Source organism: Erythrolamprus reginae, chromosome 8, assembly GCF_031021105.1.
Source record: "Erythrolamprus reginae isolate rEryReg1 chromosome 8, rEryReg1.hap1, whole genome shotgun sequence".
In the NCBI taxonomy this organism is placed as follows: domain Eukaryota; kingdom Metazoa; phylum Chordata; class Lepidosauria; order Squamata; family Dipsadidae; genus Erythrolamprus; species Erythrolamprus reginae.
The window spans coordinates 37,501,359-37,524,264 of NC_091957.1; the positions used below are offsets into that span (position 1 = coordinate 37,501,359).

General features: G+C 46.5%; 1 protein-coding gene across 1 annotated transcript in view; it reads right to left on the bottom strand.

The window, feature by feature from the left end:
* Positions 1–22,906, bottom strand: part of ARHGEF9 (Cdc42 guanine nucleotide exchange factor 9) — a 261,555-nt gene that overhangs the window by 213,604 nt on the left and 25,045 nt on the right. The window contains exon 2 of the mRNA XM_070759694.1: positions 10,997–13,104. Coding sequence (XP_070615795.1) covers positions 10,997–13,033 — 2,037 coding nt within the window. The 5' untranslated portion in view covers positions 13,034–13,104. The remainder of the gene's footprint in view (positions 1–10,996; positions 13,105–22,906) is intronic.

The following is a 22,906-nucleotide window of genomic DNA, read 5'->3' on the forward strand; positions in this document are numbered from 1 at the left end:
AAGGCCAACTCTGTGGGACCTAACCGGTCGCTGGGATTCATGCGGCAGAAGGCGGTCTCGCAGATATTCTGGTCCGGTGCCATGAAGGGCTTTATAGGTTATAACCAACACTTCGAATTGTGACCGGAAACTGATCGGCAACCAGTGCAGACTGCAGAGTGTTGGAGTAATATGGGCATACTTAGAGAAGCCCATGATTGCTCTCGCAGCTGCATTCTGCACGATCTGAAGTTTCCGAACATTCTTCAAAGGTAGCCCCATGTAGAGAGCCTTACAGTAGTCGAGCCTCAAGGTGATGAGGGCATGAGTGACTGTGAGCAGTGAGTCCCGATCGAAATAGGGCTGCAACTGGTGCACCAGGCAAACGCCCCCCTTGCCACAGCTGAAAGATGTTTCACTAATGTGAGCTGTGGATCGAGGAGGACGCCCAAGTTGCGGACCCTCTCTGAGGGGGTCAATACTTCCCCCCCCCAGGGTAATGGACGGACAGATGGAGTTGTCCTTGGGAGGCAAAACCCACAGCCACTCCATCTTATCCGGGTTGAGTTTGAGTCTGTTGACACCCATCCAGGCCCCAACAGCCTCCAGGCACCGGCACATCACTTCCAGTGCTTCTAAGCGACCTTAGGGTATCTCCGTCTTCAAGGCCCTGGTGTGTTCACCTTCTCTGGGATTACAAAGCCCAGCTCAAATGACTCCCTTTGAGAAACACCGAAGCGAAATGAGTGGGGAGCCATATTTTATTCAATTTTCCATCCTCTTTGCTGTATCATGTCCAATACCACCCTCAAGCAGATGCAGCATTTTTCGATGGGCGAGGAACAGCAAACGCAACATAAAAGAAATGCCATTGCCTGTGGCAACAAAATTGGAAAATCTTTATTTAGCCATTTCTTCCATGGGAGATGATTTTTTTCTTTTTTCTTTACAGGAGGTGGGAGGCTGTAGGAAGCCGTAAAGCCAAGGGGACTGAGCCGGAGGCTGGCGTGTCCCTTGGTCCAGAAGAGTCCAAATGGGAACCACCAGGCCAGGGTCACAGCCTGACCCTTTTGCACATTTCTGCCCTACCTCATTTCACCCTAAAAGGAATTTAATTTTCCCCCCCCCAGAAAAAAGGTCACACAACAAAATGAACTTGCTAGAGGAAATAAAGAGATAACAGCAATGAAGCTTTGCGAAGAAACTCAATTAAGAGATTTGTCCCTCCATACAACTTCCAAACGCAGGGAAAAATCAATCAATCAATCAGCTGCTTTCAATTAATGTCAGGAAAGACACTGTTCACTATTAGATTAGAAAGGAAGCAACTCACAATGGAAGAAAGAGAGACAGCAAACATCTTACTTTGAGTTTAATGCAAAAATACTACAAGATTTAGTCATCTGCTTTTCTCTCTCTCTTATGGAGATGAATTGGGGTCAGGTAGGAATTCATAAAGAGTGACCAAACAACTCTTCTATGGACCACAACTGGACGGAACCAGCCGGCACCTGGTCTGACGAAAGCTGGAAAGGATGAACAAATGGGACTATCTGGTGATTTCAACATATACCTGCCCTTTGTGTCTTGATCTGGGCACACTTGAGGATCTCATGACACCGTCACGGAATGCAATTAATGTTGCTAGTTTCTGAACAAGACATGTTGAATTTGTACATATTTTAAATGCTGCATTTTATATTTTAAATGTTACGTTATCCAGCATGCCTTATTTCAATTCTGACATGAATAAACAAACTGTTCTATGCACAAAAATGGGAAGATTCTTTAATTCCCCAATGGATGTTAGCAAAAATTACTAAATTGACTGCTGTATTCAAAGAAAAAGAATACGGCTAACTTTGTTTCCACTTATAAATAATTTCTGAACTTTGTGCTTGAGGTAGGGGGAAAAACCCCATTGATTTTGGGTTATGGTAATTAGAAAGGTTTGTTGTTATAGAAATTTCTGGTATATCTAAGCATGTAAAAGTAAAAAGTTAAGACTGTAGTGTTATGATCTTATTCCACTGTGCTAAAAAGAGTAAGAAGTCAATGCATTTCTTTCATTTTCCCTGACTTTTAAAGCACTCAGACAGTGCTGTAGAGCACTATGATTATAGATTAGATTACTAGAGTTGGAAATGACCTTGTAGGTCATCTAGTCAAACCCCCCACTCAGCCCAATCCCCCCTTGAAAATCTCAAGTGTTGGAGCGCTCACAACCTCCGCAGGCATCCCTGGTTGATCACTCTCATCGTCAAGATGTTCTTCCTTATTTCCAGGTTGAATCTCTCCTTGGTCAGTTTCCATCCATTATTCCTAGTCTGGCCCTCTGGTGCCTTGGAAAACAGCCTGACACCCCCCTCATCTGTGGAAGCCCCTCAAGTATTGGAAGACTGCTATCATGTCTCCCCTGGTCCTTCTCTTTGCTAGTCTGTCCATGCCCAGTTCTTGCAACCGCTTTTTGTATGTACGGTTTTTAATAATTTTCATATATCTATGAAGATATATACATGTCTAAGCGCTCTCACCATTGTTATTTTGCCACTATTTTCATTTTTCTTTGTACCATAGCACCTTGGTACTCATTATAGGGAGTACCTATAATGATGATGATCAAGACACCAATGTATTTTATATTTTGATAAACTAATTTAATAAATGGGAAAAAGAGTGAACCAACAACAGTAGCCTGTAAATACTACACTTCTGCTCATTACAACTCAGTGTATCATCTCCTAAACTCAGCGGAGGCAACCCTGCCCTGCTGCCCTGACTTCGTGGAGACACAACAATTCAAGGACTCCTAATGTCCAGTCACTTAGCCACCAGGCCAGGTTACTGAAAAGGGAGGCTTACAACCCAAAGGTGAAGTTCCCATGGCCAAGCCCCCTCTGCTACCACTAGGTTGAGTGTCAGATGCTCAGCAACAGGGCCACATTTCCAACAAAACCACATGACAACATTTTACCAACAATTTGCACTTCCGGTTTCCAGTAAAACGGCCTCCACAGTAAGCCATGGGTTTGCTTAACGACTGCAGCATTTGCTTTAAGCGGTCGCTTAATGACCTTCACAAAAAAATGGTGCAAAATCAGGTTGGTATGGCCAACCCATTTTCCAACCATCACAACATGCCACCATCCTGGGCCGGCCCCATTGCAGCTGCATATCGAAGTCCAGCTGTATGTTGGACCCATATGGCTATTCAGGAGCTCGTCCAGGCAGGCAGCCCCAAGGAAAGACCGGCCCCAGATTCAATTTTGAATAGAACTGCCACTTGGCAATGTTGACGAGGAATTGAATAGGACGGGCACTACTTGACGTTGGGTGGAGGGTTTCTAAAAGGGGGCCTTCCAAAATAGCAATACTGCTCAGAAGACGGAATGAATTCAGCCCCGGAGATTCCTCAATACTCAGATTGAGGAATCCTCAATCTGAGTATTATATTGGCAGTTCTGTGTTAGCAAAAACTTCAGAAGAAAAGGATTTAGGGGTAGTGATTTCTGACAGTCTCAAAATGGGTGAACAGTGCAGTCAGGCGGTAGGGAAAGCAAATAGGATGCTTGGCTGCATAGCTAGAGGTATAACAAGCAGGAAGAGGGAGATTATGATCCCGCTATATAGAGTGCTGGTGAGACCACATTTGGAATACTGTGTTCAATTCTGGAGACCTCACCTACAAAAAGATATTGACAAAATTGAATGTGTCCAAAGGCAGGCTACAAGAATGGTGGAAGGTCTTAAGCATAAAACGTATCAGGAAAGACTTCATGAACTCAATCTGTATAGTCTGGAGGACAGAAGGAAAAGGGGGAACATGATCGGAACATTTAAATATGTTAAAGGGTTCAATAAGGTCCAGGAGGGAAGTGTTTTTAATAGGAAAGTGAACACAAGAACAAGGGGACCCAATCTGAAGTTAGTTGGGGAAAAGATGAAAAGCAACGTGAGAAAATATTATTTTACTGAAAGAGTAGTAGATCCTTGGAACAAACTTCCAGCAGACGTGGTAGATAAATCCACAGTAACTGAATTTAAACATGCCTGGGATAAACATATATCCATGCTGAGATAAAATACACAAAATAGTATAAGGGCAGACTAGATGGATCATGAGGTCTTTTTCTGCAGTCAGTCTTCTATGTTTCCATGAGATGGCCAGACTGTGGCCCTTTGCTTTTTGTGTAGCTGCTAGAGGGGCTTTTCTTCCCACGGGGACTCCAGATGCTCGGGCAGATGTGTGCAGGGCAGAGGTTGAGGTCATCCTGAAACTGGACTGCATGCTGACTGGATACTGTGATTCTGAGACTCTGAGAGAGGCAATTATGAAGTTTCACTTTTAATTAAGGGGAGGAACCAGCACCAAATTAGAGCTAGTTTTCCGCCAGGAAGTTGCCTGCTTGATATCTCCTATTAAAATGCTCTCTCAGGAAATTGCCTGTCTCAGAGTTCTCATTGAATGAGACTACTAGTAATCCTGAACAGGTTCCTAGAGGCAGACTCAAAGACAGAATTTCCTCTCAACCTGCCATTGGGTTGAAAAGAACGGGGAGAAAGACCTTGGTGTCCCAGTGGACAATCACTTAAATAGGAGCCAACAATGTGTGGCGGCATCCAAAAAAGCCAATGCAAACCTAGGCTGCATTAATTGAGGGATAGAATCAAGATCACACAAAGTTCTACTACCAATTTGCAAAACCTTAGTAAGATTACTCTTGGAATACAGGTCTCGTCACCACAACATAAAAAAAGATGTTGAGCCTCTTGAAAGAATGCAGAGAAGAGCAATAGTCTGCGGAGAAGGGCGGCATACAAATCTAATAAATAATAAAAAAATAATAGCAATTATTAGGGGACTGGAGGCTAAATCATATGAAGAACGGTTACAAAGATTGGGTATGTCTAGTCTAATGAAAAGAAGGACCAGGGGAGACATGATAGCAGTACTGTACTCCGATATTTGAATATAAAATCAAGAGGGTCAAACTATTCTCCCAAGCTCCAAAAGGCAAGATGATGGATGGAAATTAACCAAGGAGAGAAGCAACCTAGAACTAAGGAGAAATTTCCTTATGGGGAGAACAATTAACCTGTGTGATGGCTTGCCTTCAGAGGTGGTGAGTGCTCCATCACGGGAGGCTTTCAAAATGGGGCCGGAGAACCATTTGTCTGGAATGGACAGGCTTTCCTGCTCAAGCAGGACTAGAAGATGTCCAGGTTCCCAAGTTCCTTCTCTATTACTCTGTGTTCTAGAATGAAAAACGGGGGGACAAGTCTCCTTTGAGCCACGGAGATTAAAATATTCCTTTCTTCTCCCCAAGGCCCAGTGCATCACTTGGGGGAATCATTCAGGTTTTATTGATCTATCTGCCACGCAACCTAGTTACTAGATATTACAGCATAAAACACAAAAACCAGTAAAACCATTTCCTCTCTGCCGGAAATCCCGGATTCAATTTAAGTCTTTTGGTTCTTTGTGTAGCAAGCCAGGTCCCCATTCTTCTCTTTGTGGAAATATTTTCTACTACAGAGAATTGAATAATGCAACCAACTGTTGGCTGACTAATGGAAGGCGGCACTACATAAAATGGCTTTGTATGCAGCTCCCTTACATAATCGTTCAGACGCAGGCCAGACACGGCCTCAAGCTATTAGCAGGGCTGGCTGGAGTAGAGTGGTTGGGTGGCTCCAATCCCCGAGATAAATCATGGCTTAACCAAAATAGCCCAAGTGGGATTCATCAACCATGGCTAAATGGTTGCGCCTTGTGTGAACTTTTTCCCTGTGTGAACCTGACCATGGAAAGAGATGTTGCTTTTGTCATGTTCCCATAATGCTGCCTTCCTCTCATCTCTTGCCCATCAACAAGACAGACTTCATTCTCCTTAGTCATTCCGGTACTAAAGACACTTTTTGCCTCATATTTGATGCTCTCCAACGACAAGTTCAAAGTGGAGAAATGGTGTCAGGTTTGGCTGCTGGGGGGACTCGGTGACTACAAGGAAGGACAATGTCCAACCATCATATTTCATGCTACAATGGTTGCCTTCTAACTCAGTGCTTCCCAACCTTGGCAACTTTAAGGTGGGTAGGTGGGAAATTCCAGGGGTTGAAGTCCCCACATCTTCCAGTTGAGCAACTCAGTTCTAACTTGAGGATGAGGGGAGACCACTTGGCCAAGGGGTGGGACAAGGATGACAAGTTGCAAAGATAAATACCATGCATTCTGGACCAGGAGTTCATTGATGAACTGGGCTAAGTTCAAATATTGGCATCTATGGAGATTTTCAATCATCCAGGCCATCAAAGCATACCTTTGAAGAGTGTTCGGAAACTTCAGATCATCCAAAATTTAGCCACGTGAGCAGTTTGGGGCTTTCCAAGACATGCCCATATCTCGTCATCACTCCACGGACTGCATTGGCTACCAATCTGCTTCCGGGCACAATTCAAAGTGACCTATAAAGCCCTACATGGCATAGGACCAGACTATCTCCAAGACCGCCTACTGCTGCACGAATCCCAGCATCCGTTGAGGTCCCACAGAGTTGGTCTCCTTAGGGTCCCGTCGACCAAACAATGTCGGCTGCCGGGACCTCGGGGAAGAGCCTTCTTTGGGGGGGGGGGGGGGGGCGCGGCCCTTTGGAATCAACTCCTCCTGGATATTTGCACTACCCCCACCCCTCTTGCCTTCCAAAAGAGTTTAAAAACTCATCTCTGTCACCAGGCAGAGTTATTAGAGCTACCCCCTGGCCAGTGAATGTTTCCTAGTATGACTGTTGTATCAATTGTTAATTGAAGTTTTAAAATTAAAAAATTTTTAACGATTGTTTATTTTATTACTTGGATTGTTTTTCTACTGTTTTATTATGTGTTGTGAGCTGCCCCGAGTCCTTGGAGAGGGGCAGCATACAAATCCAATTAAAATAAATTAAAATAAAATAAAATAAAATAGATAGATAGATAGATAGATAGATAGATAGATAGATAGATAGATAGATAGATAGATAGATAGATAGAATGAATGAATGAATGAATGAATGAATGAATGAATGAATGAATGAATGAATAAATAAATAAATAAAGGGTGATTTTCCAAAAGGCAACTGTCCTGTTTTGTTTTGGTTTTTTCCCCTTGAATATATTCTGAAGAGGCTTCTTGGATTTGAAGAGACCCATTTTCAAGGGAAAAGGTAAGAAAGTCCAGTTCCCTTTGGAAAAACCACCTTTGAGACAACCATCTCCCTGAGAATCACCAGGCAGCGGTTAAGCCAAGCCATTGAGTTCCATGGAGACTTTCAGTCATCCAGGACCTGATTGTCCCCAATGCTCTTTTCCAGAAGGCAACTGGACTTTCTTGGTTTCTTCTTTGAAAACGTTTTGCTTCTGACCCAAGAAGCTTCTCCTATTCTGAAGATTTTTAGATGAGAAGCAAAATGTTTTCAAAGGGGGAAAAAAGCCCAAGGAGGTCCAGTTGCCTTCTGGAAAAGGACCTTTGGCTCAAATATTAGCTAGTGGAGACTGGACTAAAGAAGAGGCTGTTCCCGAAGGACCCCTGGCATTAAGACCTCCTCTTGGCTGGGTAAGAGGGGCTTAAATTACTTTGGGCTGAGAGCTAAGGTGGGGGGGGGGGGACCTGCTTCTCTAGTTCCTAAAACGTCCACATTTAACAGTCAACCTGCAGAGGGCACTTCAAGACCGCGGTGAAAGAAAGACAGTGAAAGAAAGACGTTCTGCAACTGGTGGGCCACTTGTTGCTGAACTTAAACAACAGCAAACAGGTTTTCATTTCTTTAAAGTCCGTATGAACAGTGCGAGGAATACGGTACCATCTGCTGGGGCAGTCAAGAATTTTACGGCTGTGCTTGAAGACGGCTTCTTGAGTTAGTTTCCCCAAGCTTTCTTGGGGAATGGAAAGACACTGATTTTTAAATGGTCAAAGCAATGGAAACTGCAGTTTAATGTTTCCAAATGTAAAATAATGCACTTGGGGAAAAGGAATCCTTAATCTGAGTATTGTATTGGCAGTTCTGTGTTAGCAAAAACTTCAGAAGAGAAGGATTTAGGGGTGGTGATTTCTGACAGTCTCAAAATGGGTGAACAGTGCGGTCAGGCGGTAGGAAAAGCAAGGGGGATGCTTGGCTGCATAGCTAGAGGTATAACAAGCAGGAAGAGGGAGATTGTGACCCCATTTGGAATAATACTGTGTTCAGTTCTGGAGACCTCACCTACAAAAAGATATTGACAAAATTGAACGGGTCCAAAGACGGGCTACAACAATGGTGGAAGGTCTTAAGCATAAAACGTATCAGGAAAGACTTCATGAACTCAATCTGTATAGACTGGAGGACAGAAGGAAAAGGGGGGACACAATTGAAACATTTAAATATGTTAAAGGGTTAAATAAGGTTCAGGAGGGAAGTGTTTTTCATAGGAAAGTGAACACAAGAACAAGGGGACACAATCTGAGGTTAGTTGGGGGAAAGATCAAAAGCAACATGAGAAAATATTATTTTAGTGAAAGAGTAGTAGATCCTTGGAACAAACTACCAGCAGATGTGGTTGGTAAATCCACAGTAACTGAATTTCAATATGCTTAGGATAAACATATATCCATCCTAAGATAAAATACAGGAAATAGTATAAGGGCAGACTAGATGGACCATGAGGTCTTTTTCTGCCGTCAATCTTCTATGTTTCTATGTTTACCAGGGTCAGGAAAAAGCGCAGTCAAATTAACTGCAGGTAGTCCTTGATTTACAACAGTTCAGTTAGTGACGATTCAAAGTTGCAAGGGCACTGAAAAGAGACCCGTGACTGTTTTTCACACTTACCACCCCTGCACCCACAGTCCCTACAGTCACGGAGTCAAAATTCCGATGCTGGGCAACTGACGCCTATTCATGACGCTCGGAGGGTCTTGCGCTCACTGACCTCTGCGACCTCTTCACAAGCAAAGTCCAGGGGGAGTCAGATTCATTAGCAACTGCACTGATCCACTTAACGACTGTGGCAGGGAAGGTCATAAAAGGCGACAGCGTTTACTTAATCGTCTTGCTTTGCAACAGAAATTTTGGGCTCAATTGTGGTCCCACGATGAGGACCTCCTGTATATCTCCCGGACCGCCTTCTGCCGCACGAATCCCAGCGACCAGTTATGTTGGCCTTCTCTGGGGATCCCGTCAACTAAACGATGTCGTTTGGCGGGACCGAGGGCGGCCCCGACACTTTGGAACCAACTGCCCCCAGATATCAGAGTTGCCCCCACCCTCCTTGCCTTTTGTAAGCTCCTTAAAACTCACCTCTGTCATCAGGCATGGGGGAATTGAGACTTTCCCTTCCCCCTAGGCTTATAAAATTTATGCATGGTATGTCAGTATGTATGATTGGTTTCTTAAATTGGGGTTTTTAAAATTAACTTAAATATTAGATTTGTTTACATTGTATTACTATTGCTGTTAGCCGCCCCGAGTCTACGGAGAGGGGCGGCATACAAATCTGATTAATAAATAAAATAAATTAGGTGACCCAGGGAGGCAGAAGGCAACCAGCCACAAATGCTAGGGGCAGTACATTAAGGAAGAAATCCGTCAAAAATCATAAACCTGTGAGTTTGGAGAAATGCCCCCTCTTCATATGTCACTCGAGTGATTGTTTTTCAATCTCGACAACTTCCTTTTGTTGTCTGGGGAATTCTGGGCCTGTGTTGAGGTCCAGCCAACGGTGTGAAATGCTGCACTAGAGGGGGCCCTCGAGTTACGACCACAACCGGGACCTGAATTTCCATGAAAAGCTGTTGTGCAGCGAGACAGGCCTGGGGTTTTTTTTGCAACGGTTGTTAAGTGAATCATTCAATGAAGTGGCCGTTATGCAAATCTGGCTTCCTCCATTGCCTTTGCCTGTTAGAAGCTGGCTGGGAAGGTCACCAATGTGTGTGGGGGGGTGTCACAGGACACTGCAATTGTTGTGAGCCCTTTTCCAGCTGGCGAACTTTGCTGAATGTTAGTCACGTGACCCTCAGGATGCTGCAATGGTTGTGGGTCCCTTTCCCAGAGGCCGTCGTAACATCAGCCGCTAAACGACCGGTTGCAAATCAAGGACCGCCTGCACAGCTTTATATAACAATTAAGACGTGACCAACATTCAGCAAAGTTCTTGTTGTGAGCCGCTCCGAGTCCTCAGAGAGGGGCGGCATACAAATCTAATTAATAATAATAATAATAATAATAATAATAATAATAATAATAATAATAATAATAATATGATTTGGACCGGGGGGTCACTGCTCACAGTCACTCATGCCCTCATCACCTCGAGGCTCGACTACTGTAACACTCTCTACATGGGGCTACCTTTGAAAAGTGTTCGGAAACTTCAGATCGTGCGGAATGTAGCTGCGAGAGCAATCATGGGCTTTCCTAAAAATGCCCATGTAACACCAACACTCCGCAGTCTGCATTGGTTGCCGATCAGTTTCCGGTCACAATTCAAAGTGTTGGTTATGACCTATAAAGCCCTTCATGGCACCGGACCAGATTACCTCAGGGACCACCTTCTGCTGCACGAATCCCAGCGACCAGTTAGGTCCCACAGAGTGGGTCTTCTCCGGTCCCGTCAACTAAACAATGTCGCTTGGCGGAACCCAGGGGAAGAGCCTTCTCTGTGGCAACCCCAGCCCTCTGGAACCAACTCCCACCAGAGATTAGAATTGCCCCCACCCTCATTGCCTTTCGTAATCTGCTTAAAACCCATCTCTGCCACCAGGCATGGGGGAATTGAGATACTCTTTCCCCCTAGGCCTTTACAATTTTATGCATGTTTGGTTTTTATAATAATGGGTTTTTAACTGTTTTTAGTATTGGATTATTATTATATGCTGTTTTATTACTGTTGTTAGCCACCCCGAGTCTGCGGAGAGGGGTGGCATACAAATCCAATCAATCAATCAATCAATAAAATAATAATATGAATCCGTCAGACCCGATGATCCTCAGACTGAACAGGATCTTACCTTTCCACTGTTTAACCCGCCGAGGGAGACAATGGTGCATAGGCTCATCTGCACAGGGTAATAGACGTTCCCGCAGTGAAAATGTTCGGGCTCCGAGGATTTCCATGGCTGTCGTAGGAGGAAAGTGCCGCCATTTGCTCTGAGAGAAGAGCGTTCTCCATCCAGGACCTGCTGACGGTGGCACGAGCAGGTCAGGGGTGTGCAGGGATTGTGAACATCCTCCAAAATACTTCCTAAACTCCGGGTTTCTGCGGAAGAACCTACTGAAACACCAGCATTCGGCAGAGCCCCTGCACACCCAGAGTTATCGCCTTGCACACTGGCCTGGGGATGGCCTTCTCCTGCAGTCCTCTCGGACCTCTGACCGCCTATTAATCCCTCCTCCAAATCCGGAGTGTCTGCCACACTTGTGAGGGCATTAAAATCCTCGGCAGAAGTACACACCACTTTGATATCCATTTCACTATCACACCATTCCTCACAATTCAAAGAAGAATCCTTTTCCAGGCCTGCAATGTCCATCTCGACCTTCGTCAGGTCTTGAGACTTCAGCTCTTCTGTATCCAAGCTCTGGGAATCTGCGGACGCCGCAAGAGAGGACCGGGTGTTCTCCAGGTCCCAAGGAGGCACAATCCAGGGATCTCCTGGGTCCTCGTCGCTTAATTGGTTAGGGAGAACCTTCCGTTTCTGCAGCAGTTCTGCGTGGAGGTCCTGTCCGTTGAGAATCAGACCCTCCCTCGGACATTCCGAGTGGGGGAAAGAGGGCCCACATGTTCTAAGAGGGGAGCAAGGTCTCTCACCGCTGTGGTCCTTCAAGGCTTCATGAGACATCTCAGCAGTGGGGTGTCCTTGGGGTGCAGCTTGGCCGGCTGAGATTTTGGAACTAGGGCGATCCCACATCTCAGAATCAGGTGACAGTCTAGTTAGTGAGAAGCTATGGGCATTATCATTCGCAATGGTCAAAGGTTGCCTTTGCCGTGCACAGTTGGAGGCTTGCTGAGGTTCGTCCTGAGAAAATGTCTTCGAAGACCCCCTCCATTTCCTAGCTACCCCGGCCACACTATTAAAAAACCTAAGGACCCCACCAAAATGGATCCCCTTCCCTCCGTGGCCAGGCTTCTTAGTCCGGCCAGCACTGTCTTTGCACCCTGTGGCGAAAGCAAGATAAGGAGGAGGAGGAGGACTCTCCATTGCGTTTTGCAAACTCTGAAGACCCGCTTCTACAGTAGGGTCCTCCACCTTGGAAGAGTCCGTGCCTGCCAACGGAACCCCCTTTAGATATCCCCAGACCTCGGAACTCCTCCTTCTCTTGTTCTCAGGAGCCAATGGAGCATCTCTTGTTTGAGAATGCCCTTCAGCATCCCTGGACTCTGGAGTTCTTTCAAGCTCGGGCACCACATTTTTCTGAGCCAACATGTTGTAACAAGGACTATCGACATTGCTACTGCTGGCTCCCAGCTCTAGCCCCCTGTGCCACTTGCTTTCGCAGGATTCGATCTCCAACACACAGCTATTTAGTTCAATATCCTCAAATGAAGAGTCCAGGTCCTCAATGAAGCCAGCATAGGAGTGACGGTAAGGCCGTTGGCCGTCGCTGAGTTTTCTAATCCTATGGAGCGCTTTCTGTTCAAGATCTTCTTGAGTTTCCACCGAGATGATGATAGCCTTTGCTTTGGATGTGTTCCTGGATAGACCGGAAGACCGTAGCTTCTTATAGGACCTCACCCTTTCCATGAAAGACATCTTATGATTCTGCTCCGTGATCTCCACATGATCTCCGAGGAATATCATGGATTGGGGCCGTTTGGGATTCATGGAGAATCCTTTCTTGCGGCCAACAAAATTCCAAATCCAACTGCCCCTGGCCTTCTTCTTATTCTTGCCCACGTCCTCTTTGCCAGGGTCGCCGGTGGCACCTGGATGAGGATACGTCTGTTCGGGACATCTTTTCTTTGGGTTGCCTTGAACATTCTTGGTTCCATATCCGTTTGGAACCGGGGCAGAGCAACCATGTTGGCAAGGGTCAGCAAGTTCCATGCTTCTAATGGTAATACTCAGGTCCAAATGTCAGGCCTCCATTGTCACAAAAAGTGTCTCCTTTGTAGAACCTGGGGAGGAAAGAGAAAAAAACCCCAGTTAAGATTTCTGCCTCAAAACATTATATATATATATATATATATATATATATATATATATATATATATGTGTGTGTGTGTGTGTGTGTGTGTGTGTGTGTGTGTGTGTGTGATACATACAGAACATAGTTTGTTGGCTATGAATAAATTAACTGCCTTAAAATGGCCCTGGGTTGGGCCTAGAGGCAAAAAGGAGCTGTGACGTTCCTTCAATATACCAGGGTGATCCGACATAATAAACATATAGCCCCTCCCTGGTACAGAGCTGAAGGGATCAGGTCTGGTGGCTCAACTGTTAATTCTCTGCCTTACAAGGCAGAAGCTGCCGGATCAAATCCCAGTAAGGGTGTGGCTAGCTGATGAGGCCAGAACAAGGCCGAAATGGTGCCATCCTAGACTCCCTTAATTTTAAAATTTCAGCAAAAAAACATGTGATACGTATATATAGATTGTTCTGAGTTCGGGTTTTACCCCATGTAATATTTTGAATGTCTATGCAATGTTTCGGTGAAATCACATTCACCATCATCAGGCTGAAGTTGTAAGCTTCGTGCTGCTGTAGTGTACTGTATATATATCCAAAAATAGTCCAATAGCTGAATCCTTACTTCACCAATATCAAAGGTTCATTTGGTTCATTAGATTCATCAACCAGAATTCATGAGATCCTGAGCAAACACACTGCCATTTCACAGATACTTGCCCAAGGAATCAGTAATTCCATCCATCCAAAGAAGCAGAATTTGGTGGAAAGAAAAAGAAAACAGCATTGCCCAGTGATGCATCTTCTATCAGGTAGAGAAGGTCATGATTTTTGCTATCGCTATGTTACACTAAGGACAGAATACATTTTTCCTTAGCAAATAGCTGAATCTTCCAGCACAAATGACCTGGCTCAAACTATCATAATTTTTGTTATATTATGCAAAGACTAAACTCCCTGGAAAAGGCTCTAATGCTAAGAAAGTTGGAACAAAAGAAGGACAACCAACAGCAAAGGACTCATTACAGCACCACTAGAAGCACCTTTGGAAGACCTGGGTTAGGAGAGGTTGTTATGGAGAAAGTCCATCTACAAGGTCAATAAGAATTGCCACTGATTTGTTGGTACCTACAACCAATCATTCAGAGGAACAAGAAAGAAACACATTCTGTTATTTCCATCCTTTGAAATAATTGGCTGACGCAGGGCGATGCCACACATGCCATCACGGGTACAGGGTCTTCTGCTCAAGCAGGGGCCTATTAGACTAGACCAGCGTTTCCCAACCGGTGTGCCGCGGCACACTAGTGTGCCGCGAGACACGGCCAGGTGTGCCGCGAAGCTCCTAGGGAAGCTCCAGCTGGGCGGGGCGCTGCTGGTGCCGACCTGGAGCTCCCGCTCGCAGCTGTCCCCCGGCTCCTGCTCGATGCCGCAGTTTTCGGCGCTCTCCTGCTGGGCCCCAAAGAAGGAAGGCAGGAAGAAGGAGAGCTTCATTCTTCGCGCCTTTTTCTCGCCTTCCTTCTTTGGGGCCCAGCAGGAGAGCGCCAGAAACCGCGGCATCAGGCAGGAGCCGAGGGACAGCTGCGAGTGGGAGCCCCAGATCGGAGGCACCGGCAGCACCCCGCCCAGCTGGAGCTTCTCTGGCGTCGGCGGCAAGTGTCCTTTGGGGCCGGCGGGAGGGCACTGGCGGTGGGAGCGGGGGGGGTGGCTGCAGCGGCCGCAGGCAGTCGCGAGGAGATGGCGGCGGCGAGAGGGAGCTCTCTCTCTCTCTCTCTCTCTCTCTCAGCAGACTGCAAGCGGGAGCCCTGACGATGGCAGTTGGACGTGCTGCTGGACGCCGTACATGGTGGCGCTGCGGGCCTGGCATATACGGCGTCCAGCAGCACGTCCAGCTGCCGCCGTCAGGGCTCCCGCTTGCAGTCAGCTGAGAGAGAGAGAGAGAAAGAAAGAGAGACATATAAGAGAGGCAGAGAGAGAGAGAAAAAGAAAGAGAGACATAGCAAGAGAGGCAGAGCGAGAAAGAGAGACAGCAAGAGAGGCAGAGAAAGAGAGAGAGAGAAAGAGAGAGAGAGAGAAAGAGAGACATAGCAAGAGAGGCAGAGAGAGAGAAAAAGAAAGAGAGACATAGCAAGAGAAAAAGAGAGGCAGAGAGAGAAAGAGAAAGAAAGAGAGACATAGCAAGAGAGACAGAGAGAGAGAAAGAGAGAGAAAGAAAGATAGCAAGAGAGGCAAAGAGAAAGAGACATATAGCAAGAGACAGTGAAAGAGAGAGAGAGAGAGCAAGAAAGAGAGAAAAAAGCAAGAAAGAGATAGCAAGAGAGACACAGAGAGAGAGGGAGAGAGAAAGAGCAAAAAAGAGAGGAAGAAAGAAAGAAAGAGGGATGGAGAGAAAGAAAGAAGGGAAGGAAGGAAAAGAGAGAAAGAGGGAGAAATAGAGCAAAAGGGAGGAAGAAAGAGGGTTTTTTGTCCAAACTTTTCTTTAGCCCGCCCCCCCCCCCCTTTCAATGTTCCCCAGGATTTTGAAAATATGAATAATGTGCCGCGGCTCAAAAAAGGTTGGGAAACACTGGACTAGACAACCATCGACTAGACCAGTGTTTCCCAACCTTGGCAACTTGAAGATATTTGGACTTCAACTCCCAGAATTCCCCAGCCAGCGAATGCTGGCTGGGGAATTCTGGGAGTTGAAGTCCAAATATCTTCAAGTTGCCAAGGTTGGGAAACACTGGTCTACTCTGATGAAGAGAAGGGCTACGAGTGATATGATAGCCATCTTCAGTGCTTGAAGGGTGATCAAACAGAAGAGGGGATTAATTTATTCTCCAAGGCTCCTGAGGGCAGGACAAAAAGTAATGGGTAGAAGCTTGTTAAAGAGAAAATCAACCTAGAAGAAAGGACTAATTTTCTTGCCTAAGGTAGGACTAGAACTCACCGTCTCCTGGTGATTGCCCCAAAGTCAACCAGCCAGCTTTCGTACGCAAAGTGGGACTAAACTCAGTTTCCGGGATTTAGGCTGGGGCCTTAACAACTACACTGGGGGGCGGGGGGGGGGCGTTGCTCAGGAAATAAGTGCCTCCAGCCGCTGCAAAGATGCTTGAAGCCTCAACCCGTATAGGAAGCAAGGAGAGGCTGAACCACTTCCCGTCATCACCGGCCACTGCACCGAGGATCTTGGCCATCGCTAGCACCAGGACTGGCTGGCGGTACTGCACAACACAAACTCCTGGGCCTCCCGCAGGCCTCGGGGAACGTTCCGCGGAACTGTGATTCCTGAAACAGTGGCTCCCTGCTTTTTCCTTCTGCGGCCGAGCAGGAAGAGGGCTGGCTGGCCATCTGGACCATTGTTTTGCCCAAGGAGTAGAAGCTGAAGACTGAAGCAGGGGGGAGGGAGGGAGAAGCGTGTTTTCCCAGAGGCCCCCAAGCCAGCCAAGGAAATTGGGCCTGAGTCTCAATGCCTTCATATCCGTTCCCCCTTCAGGAAGGTCGGGGGGGGGGGGGGCAAGGAGGAACAAACAACGGGCAATCTTTGAGAGAAACCCAGACGTCCTTTAAGCGGAGAGCCTCCAACTTCCCCTGGAGAGAAAAGAAAGGAAAAGACAAGGAGGCAGCCCCCTCCCCAAGCAGGAAAAACAGCAAAGGAGGAAGCAGATGTTCGGGCTACACGGCTTCAGGAAGATCTTTTTTGTCAGCTCAAGGGGGGGGCAGATAAATAACAGCGCTCCCCTTGTGGCTACTCCAAAGATAGGAGGGGTCCAGCGTGGTCTGTAGTGGAGAGGCTGCCAATTAACCCAAACTCCAGTCCTTCTTCAACTGCAGGCCTTCTTCTGAAGGTCACTGTCTTTGTTTAGAAAGAATCCGCACGACGTATAAGGGAGGAGGCGGTTAAGGCACCAGAGAACAAGGGAGGGTGAAGTCTGGGCATGGAAGCCAGCTGGGCGGCCTTGAGCCAATCATCACCAGGAGGCAGTGAGCGGAGTCCCGCCTCGCACGGAAAAGCCAGCTGGACGATGACCAGAGTCACGATTGGGAGCCTTTTGGGATCCTCCCAAATTAGTGCCAGAATCCCGTCAACTAAACAATGTCGTTTGGCGGGACCCAGGAGAAGAGCCTTCTCTGTGGCGGCCCTGACCCTCTGGAACCAGCTCCCCCCGGAGATCGGAACTGCCCCCACCCTCCTTGCCTTTCGTAAAGTTCTTAAGGCCCATCTCTGCCGTCAGGCATGGGGGAACTGACACATCTCCCCCGGGCCTATACAGTTTATACATGGTATGTTTGTGTGTATGCTTGCTTTTAATAATGGGGTTTTTAGTGTTTTTTAAATTATTAGATTTGTTCTTACATTGTCTTTGTTATTGTTGTGAGCCGCCCCGAGTCTATGGAGAGGGGTGGCATACAAATCTAATTAATTAAAAAGAAAGAAAGAAAGAAAGAAAGAAAGAAAGAAAGAAAGAAAGAAAGAAAGAAAGAAAGAAAGAAAGAAAGAAAGAATCACCCAACAACACTCATGATTGACGCAATCTCGTGACAAGCAAAATCAGCTGTCATAAGGATCTCATCTCTTGAGGTAGCTTGAAATAATTATGGCCGGCCACAGCAGAACCTGGAAGGTGGCCACTCTAGGGCAAGGCCTCTCCACAAGCCCACCCAAGGGGAGAATGGCAGCCAGACCTCTCACCTGGAGGAGGGAAGGCAGCTCCACTCAGTCACTAATGACTCTCAGGCAAACCTACTCATTGATGGGCACCTCTGAATTGCTAGATACTTCAACTCCCAGATTTTGCCCATCGCGGGAGTCCTCGCTGACCCTTCGGAGAGCTAAGAGGAGCCCTAAGGGGACAGAAATGGCCAGAAGCTGGACATACTTTTCAGGACTTACAAGCAGGATGAAGAAAAAGTGAGCAAGATACTACCCACTTTGCTACATGAAGTTGCAATAGAAAGAAAAGAAGTGGAAACTTCTGACTTGGATGGAAGTTATTTATATTCTTCATTCGACATGGCAACCTGCAGGTAGAAGCAAACTAAATATAATGATTAGCTCAGAACAAAAGAGCTCTGAACACCACCACATCAGGCTGATTGGAAGGTTAAATATACGGCAGGCTTAACATCTGCTAAAGAGATTCTCTAGGATCTCAGCAGGCTCAATTAGATGTTCCAGCACCAAATCCAGGAAGGAAACCAACCGCTGCATTAGGAAAAAGGCTCAGGACCTGATGCCAAATGTTTTACACTGCGGTTGAAAAAGACATTGGGGAGGGAAGGTCACTCTGTCAGCAAATTAAGACGAGGTGGGCAAGGAGATCAAACAGCTAGATGCAAGCACCACTTAGCCCAGGAGTCCCCAAACTCGGCAACTTTAAGACTTATGGACTTCAACTCCCAGAATTCTCCAGCCAGCTATGCTGCCTGGAGAATTCTGGGACTTGAAGTCCACAAATCTTAAAGTTGCCAAGTTTGGAGACTTCTGACTTAGCCCAAAGGTCTTCAAACTTGGCAACTTTAAGACTTGTGGACTTCAATTTCCAGAATTCTCCAGCCAGCTATGCTGGCTGGAGAATTCTGGGAGTTGAAGTCCACAAGTCTTAAAGTTGCCAAGTTTGGGGGAATCCTGAGTCTTAGCCCAAAGGTGGTCAGACATTGAAATCTTAAGAATATCTTGGTGGGTCCCAGAAGTGGCTGTTTTAATGGCCATGAATCATCAGACGGTGATTTTGAGAACGAGAAGAACATGCTCACAAACTCAGGAGATTGGGCCTTTGGCTCGCAGAAGATCAGATGGATATAATACCTATCTCTAAAGTTAAAAGAGGCTGATATTGCAGCAGTGTCATTGAACATGGAGCAGCTAGGATGACGCAGGAGTTAGAGTGCAGTATTTCAGGCTAATTCAACTCACTGCTAGGAGTTCGATCCTGACCGGCTGAAAGTTGATTCTGCATTCCATTACACCTGGATAACACGAGGCTATTGGAGGCAATATGCTCACTCTGTACCCCGCTTAAAAAGAGCTATAAAACCCAGTGAAATATACCGTATTTTTCTGTGTACAAGACACACTTTTTCCTATCCCAAAAGTGGGTGGAAATGTCTGTGTGTCTTATATAGCAAATGTTGCCAAAGCCCCGCCCACTCATCAGCCCCTCCCCTTCGGCCTCTGCCTCCCAGCCATTTGTCTCCTTGAAGCAAACAGCAGGATCAGCTTCCGCACAGCCTGGTTTAGCACAAGAGAGCATCACCACTGCTGCCTATTGACGCCTCTGTCTGCCCCATTTTTTGACTCCGCGTGTCCCGTTTTTGGCCTCCATACCCCACATTTTGGACCCCACACCCTCCATTTTCAACCCGTTCCAGGCATCGCCACCTATCCCTGCCGCCTGGAATGGGTCGAAAATGGAGTGCGCAGAACTTGCAATAGGCGGCAGCAGTGATGATGGGCGGTGGCAATCCCTGCAGTCTGGGACAGCTGATAGGTGGCATTGGGGGAGGCAGATCCAACAGCCAATCAGCTGCTCAAGCTAAATCAGGCTGTGCTGAAGGTGATCAGGCTGTTAACTGTTTGCTGCAAGGAGGCAAATTGCTGGGAGGCAGAGTCAGGGTTTTTTTTCTGGTTTTTCTCCCTAAAAGCTAGATGCATCTTACAGCCTGGAGCGTCTTATAGTCCAAAAATTATAGTAAGTCTAAGTGTTATTGTAAGACAAAATCTACAATTTACATACTGCACTTGCTGGATTAAAACAATATACAAAGATGGGACTTGGTGTGATTGGGCAACCTCATCTCCATTTGGGAAAGCTACTGGTGGCGCAGTGGTCAGAATGCAGTACAGTATTGCAAACTAACTTTGCCCATAGCCAGGAGCTTAATCCTGACTAGCTCAAAGTGGATTCAGCCTTCCATCCTTCCAAGGTCATTAAAATGAGGACCCAGATTGCTGGGGGCAACAGGCCGGCTATGTAAACTGCTTAGAGAGGCATAAAGCAATATGAAGTGGTCTATTAGACTAAATGCTGTTGCTATTCACTTTCCAAAACTTTGGAAGGTGTCTTCTCTTTCTAAAACAAGGCTGGTACAAAACACTGGAACAACCTGATCCAAGACAAAAGGTGAATGACTAATGAATCCCTGCATAGGTAAGCTTTGATATGATTCATGGCTGATTTTTCTTTGTTGCATTTACACCCTGCCCCCCCCCCCTTTTTTTTTTTGAGAAATCAAGGTAGCCCAAAGGGAGGACTTCTTTTAATTTTTCCCAATAATCAACTTGTGACATAGGCTAAGCAAAGGATGAATGGGCTGGTGCAACATCTCTCCATGGGTCCCATGAATCTGGATCTGAAAAAAAAGTCCAGCACAATTCCAAAGTTTTATTTCTCCACACATTATCCAAACTGGAAGAAATGTTCAGAAATAAATGTTGGCTTTTTGGGGGTTTAAACATTACATTTCTGAGAAATTTACAAGATTTTGCTTGACATCAATTTTCATAGCAGGCTTGGAATTCCTTGCTGGCATGAAAGAATTTGAAGAAAGTAATTTCCGGTGGGGAGATTTAATTTAAGTGAGGAAAAAATAGGGGTGCATTTTGATGTTGGAGGCTGAGCGCACAATCAACTCAATTTTAAACTAATTAACTTTCTTCAGTCTTTCGATGAGTTCCGGTGCAGTTTATGTATGGCTTGTTTGACAAAAACCTCAAACCCGTTTTTGCCTTGATTGCACAGTGATGTAACTGCATGATTTAACTTGGAAGAGTTTGCACAACCTTAATAAGTACAGTAGCGAAAATCAGATCTCTACACCACTGTATAAGCCACAAATGTCACAAATTCTTTCAAGACTATTCGAAGGTCAGAATTGGTCTTGAGGATGCTGACAACAGGAAAAGGGCATTTTCACTCAACTCTTCCACCCTGCCCACCCCACCCCAAGGCCCAAGGCACCCAGACAAGATTACCTGCTCTAAGATTAACCCAGTTTCTGTCTCCAGGCTTACAAAAAGAACAAGGAGAGAGAAAAGAAAGCAATGTGGAGCAGTAGTACAAGACTTCAGAGGGAGCAAATCGCTTTTTAAAGCCACCCTGTAGACATCCTCATGCATAAAGGAGGAACAGGGAAGTTATCTATAGAAGAACCTCTGCCTTTCTCATTCACCTGGCTTAATTACATCCACCGCCAGTCAATGCAAATCAATAGGCTGCTGGAACTCATTAGACCAAATGCATTTTCTAGTTAATTTCATTCCAGGTTTTTCATTAAACCCGACAGCGCAGCAAGGAAGGCACATCAATCCACAGCCTCAGCAGAAGCGGGAGACTTTGGAGGTCTTCAACCCCCGGATCAAGCAGGAGACCCTCTACCCCTCCAGACAGGTGGCTGTGCAATCTCTTCTTTAAAATCTCCAGTGAGGGAGCACCCACCGCTTCTAGAGGCCGGCTGTTCCACCCGTTTAGTGTTCTAACTGTCAAAAAAACAAAGAGGTCTTTCGCAGAAGAGGCTGGCAACCATAAGGAGAGCTTCTTCCTTACAAGGAAACAGCAACCCTCACCCCCCTCCAAAGGTTTATGGTTCCTTATTGGGGGACAGATTCAGGAGGTCAGTATCCCTACAGCTGGTGGAGAGGGGCTTCTAAGGGTGTATCCAAAACCCTTCACACGCAAAAGCCCAACACACGTTTGGGGAATCCTGAGTCTTAGCCCAAAGGTGGTCAGACATTGAAATCTTAAGAATATCTTGGTGGGTCCCAGAAGTGGCTGTTTTAATGGCCATGAATCATCAGACGGTGATTTTGAGAACGAGAAGAACATGCTCACAAACTCAGGAGATTGGGCCTTTGGCTCGCAGAAGATCAGATGGATATAATACCTATCTCTAAAGTTAAAAGAAGCTGATATTGCAGCAGTGTCATTGAACATGGAGCAGCTAGGATGACGCAGGAGTTAGAGTGCAGTATTTCAGGCTAATTCAACTCACTGCTAGGAGTTCGATCCTGACCGGCTGAAAGTTGATTCTGCATTCCATTACACCTGGATAACACGAGGACCCAGGCTATTGTCCCTCCATTCCTTCCTTCCTTCCTTCCCTCCTTCATTCCTCTCCACTTCTATTTCCCTCACCCTCTTTCCCCTTTCTTTCTTTCTTTCTTTCTTTCTCTCTCTCTTTTCCCTCTCTCTCACAAAACTTCTGTGCCCGGTCATGAACTTGAGGGGGTGCATCTCTCTCTCTGCTGAAAAAATGAGACTCCCCACAAGTCAACTTATGGGAAAGGTGGAGAGAGGGCGAGGTGACAGCTCTGGTGTAGGCACAAGTCTACGCCGCTTTTACCCCAGGGCGCCGCTTCTGCGCACAGGTGGCAAGACCATCCAACCGCTGCCTCTTGTTTCCTGGGTGTGTGTGTGTGTTTGCTTCCTGTTTCTTCCCGGTGGTGGGAAGAATATCGGTAGGAGTGGGTGGGGCGTGGTCCCCAGACACAGCCGGAAAAGCTGGACGGGGCTCAGAGCCCACAGGGGTTTCTCCAGGCAGACAGCAGATCAGCTGTTGGGCGGGAGAAATGGCGCCGGCTCTAGGAGTTTGTTCTTTGCCTGCACAGCCATGCGACCACACAGGCTAGAGGGAACAGTGGCCAGGAGCACAGGATATGGACGCACCCACGGGCCGGATAAATGGCCTCAGAGGGCCGCATGTGGCCCCTGGGCCGTAGTTTGGGGACCGCTGCACTAGATGATACTTTTCACTGTCAGAAAATGTCATATTTGTGGGTGGGCTCCCTCCTTGATCAGTTTCCAACCATTT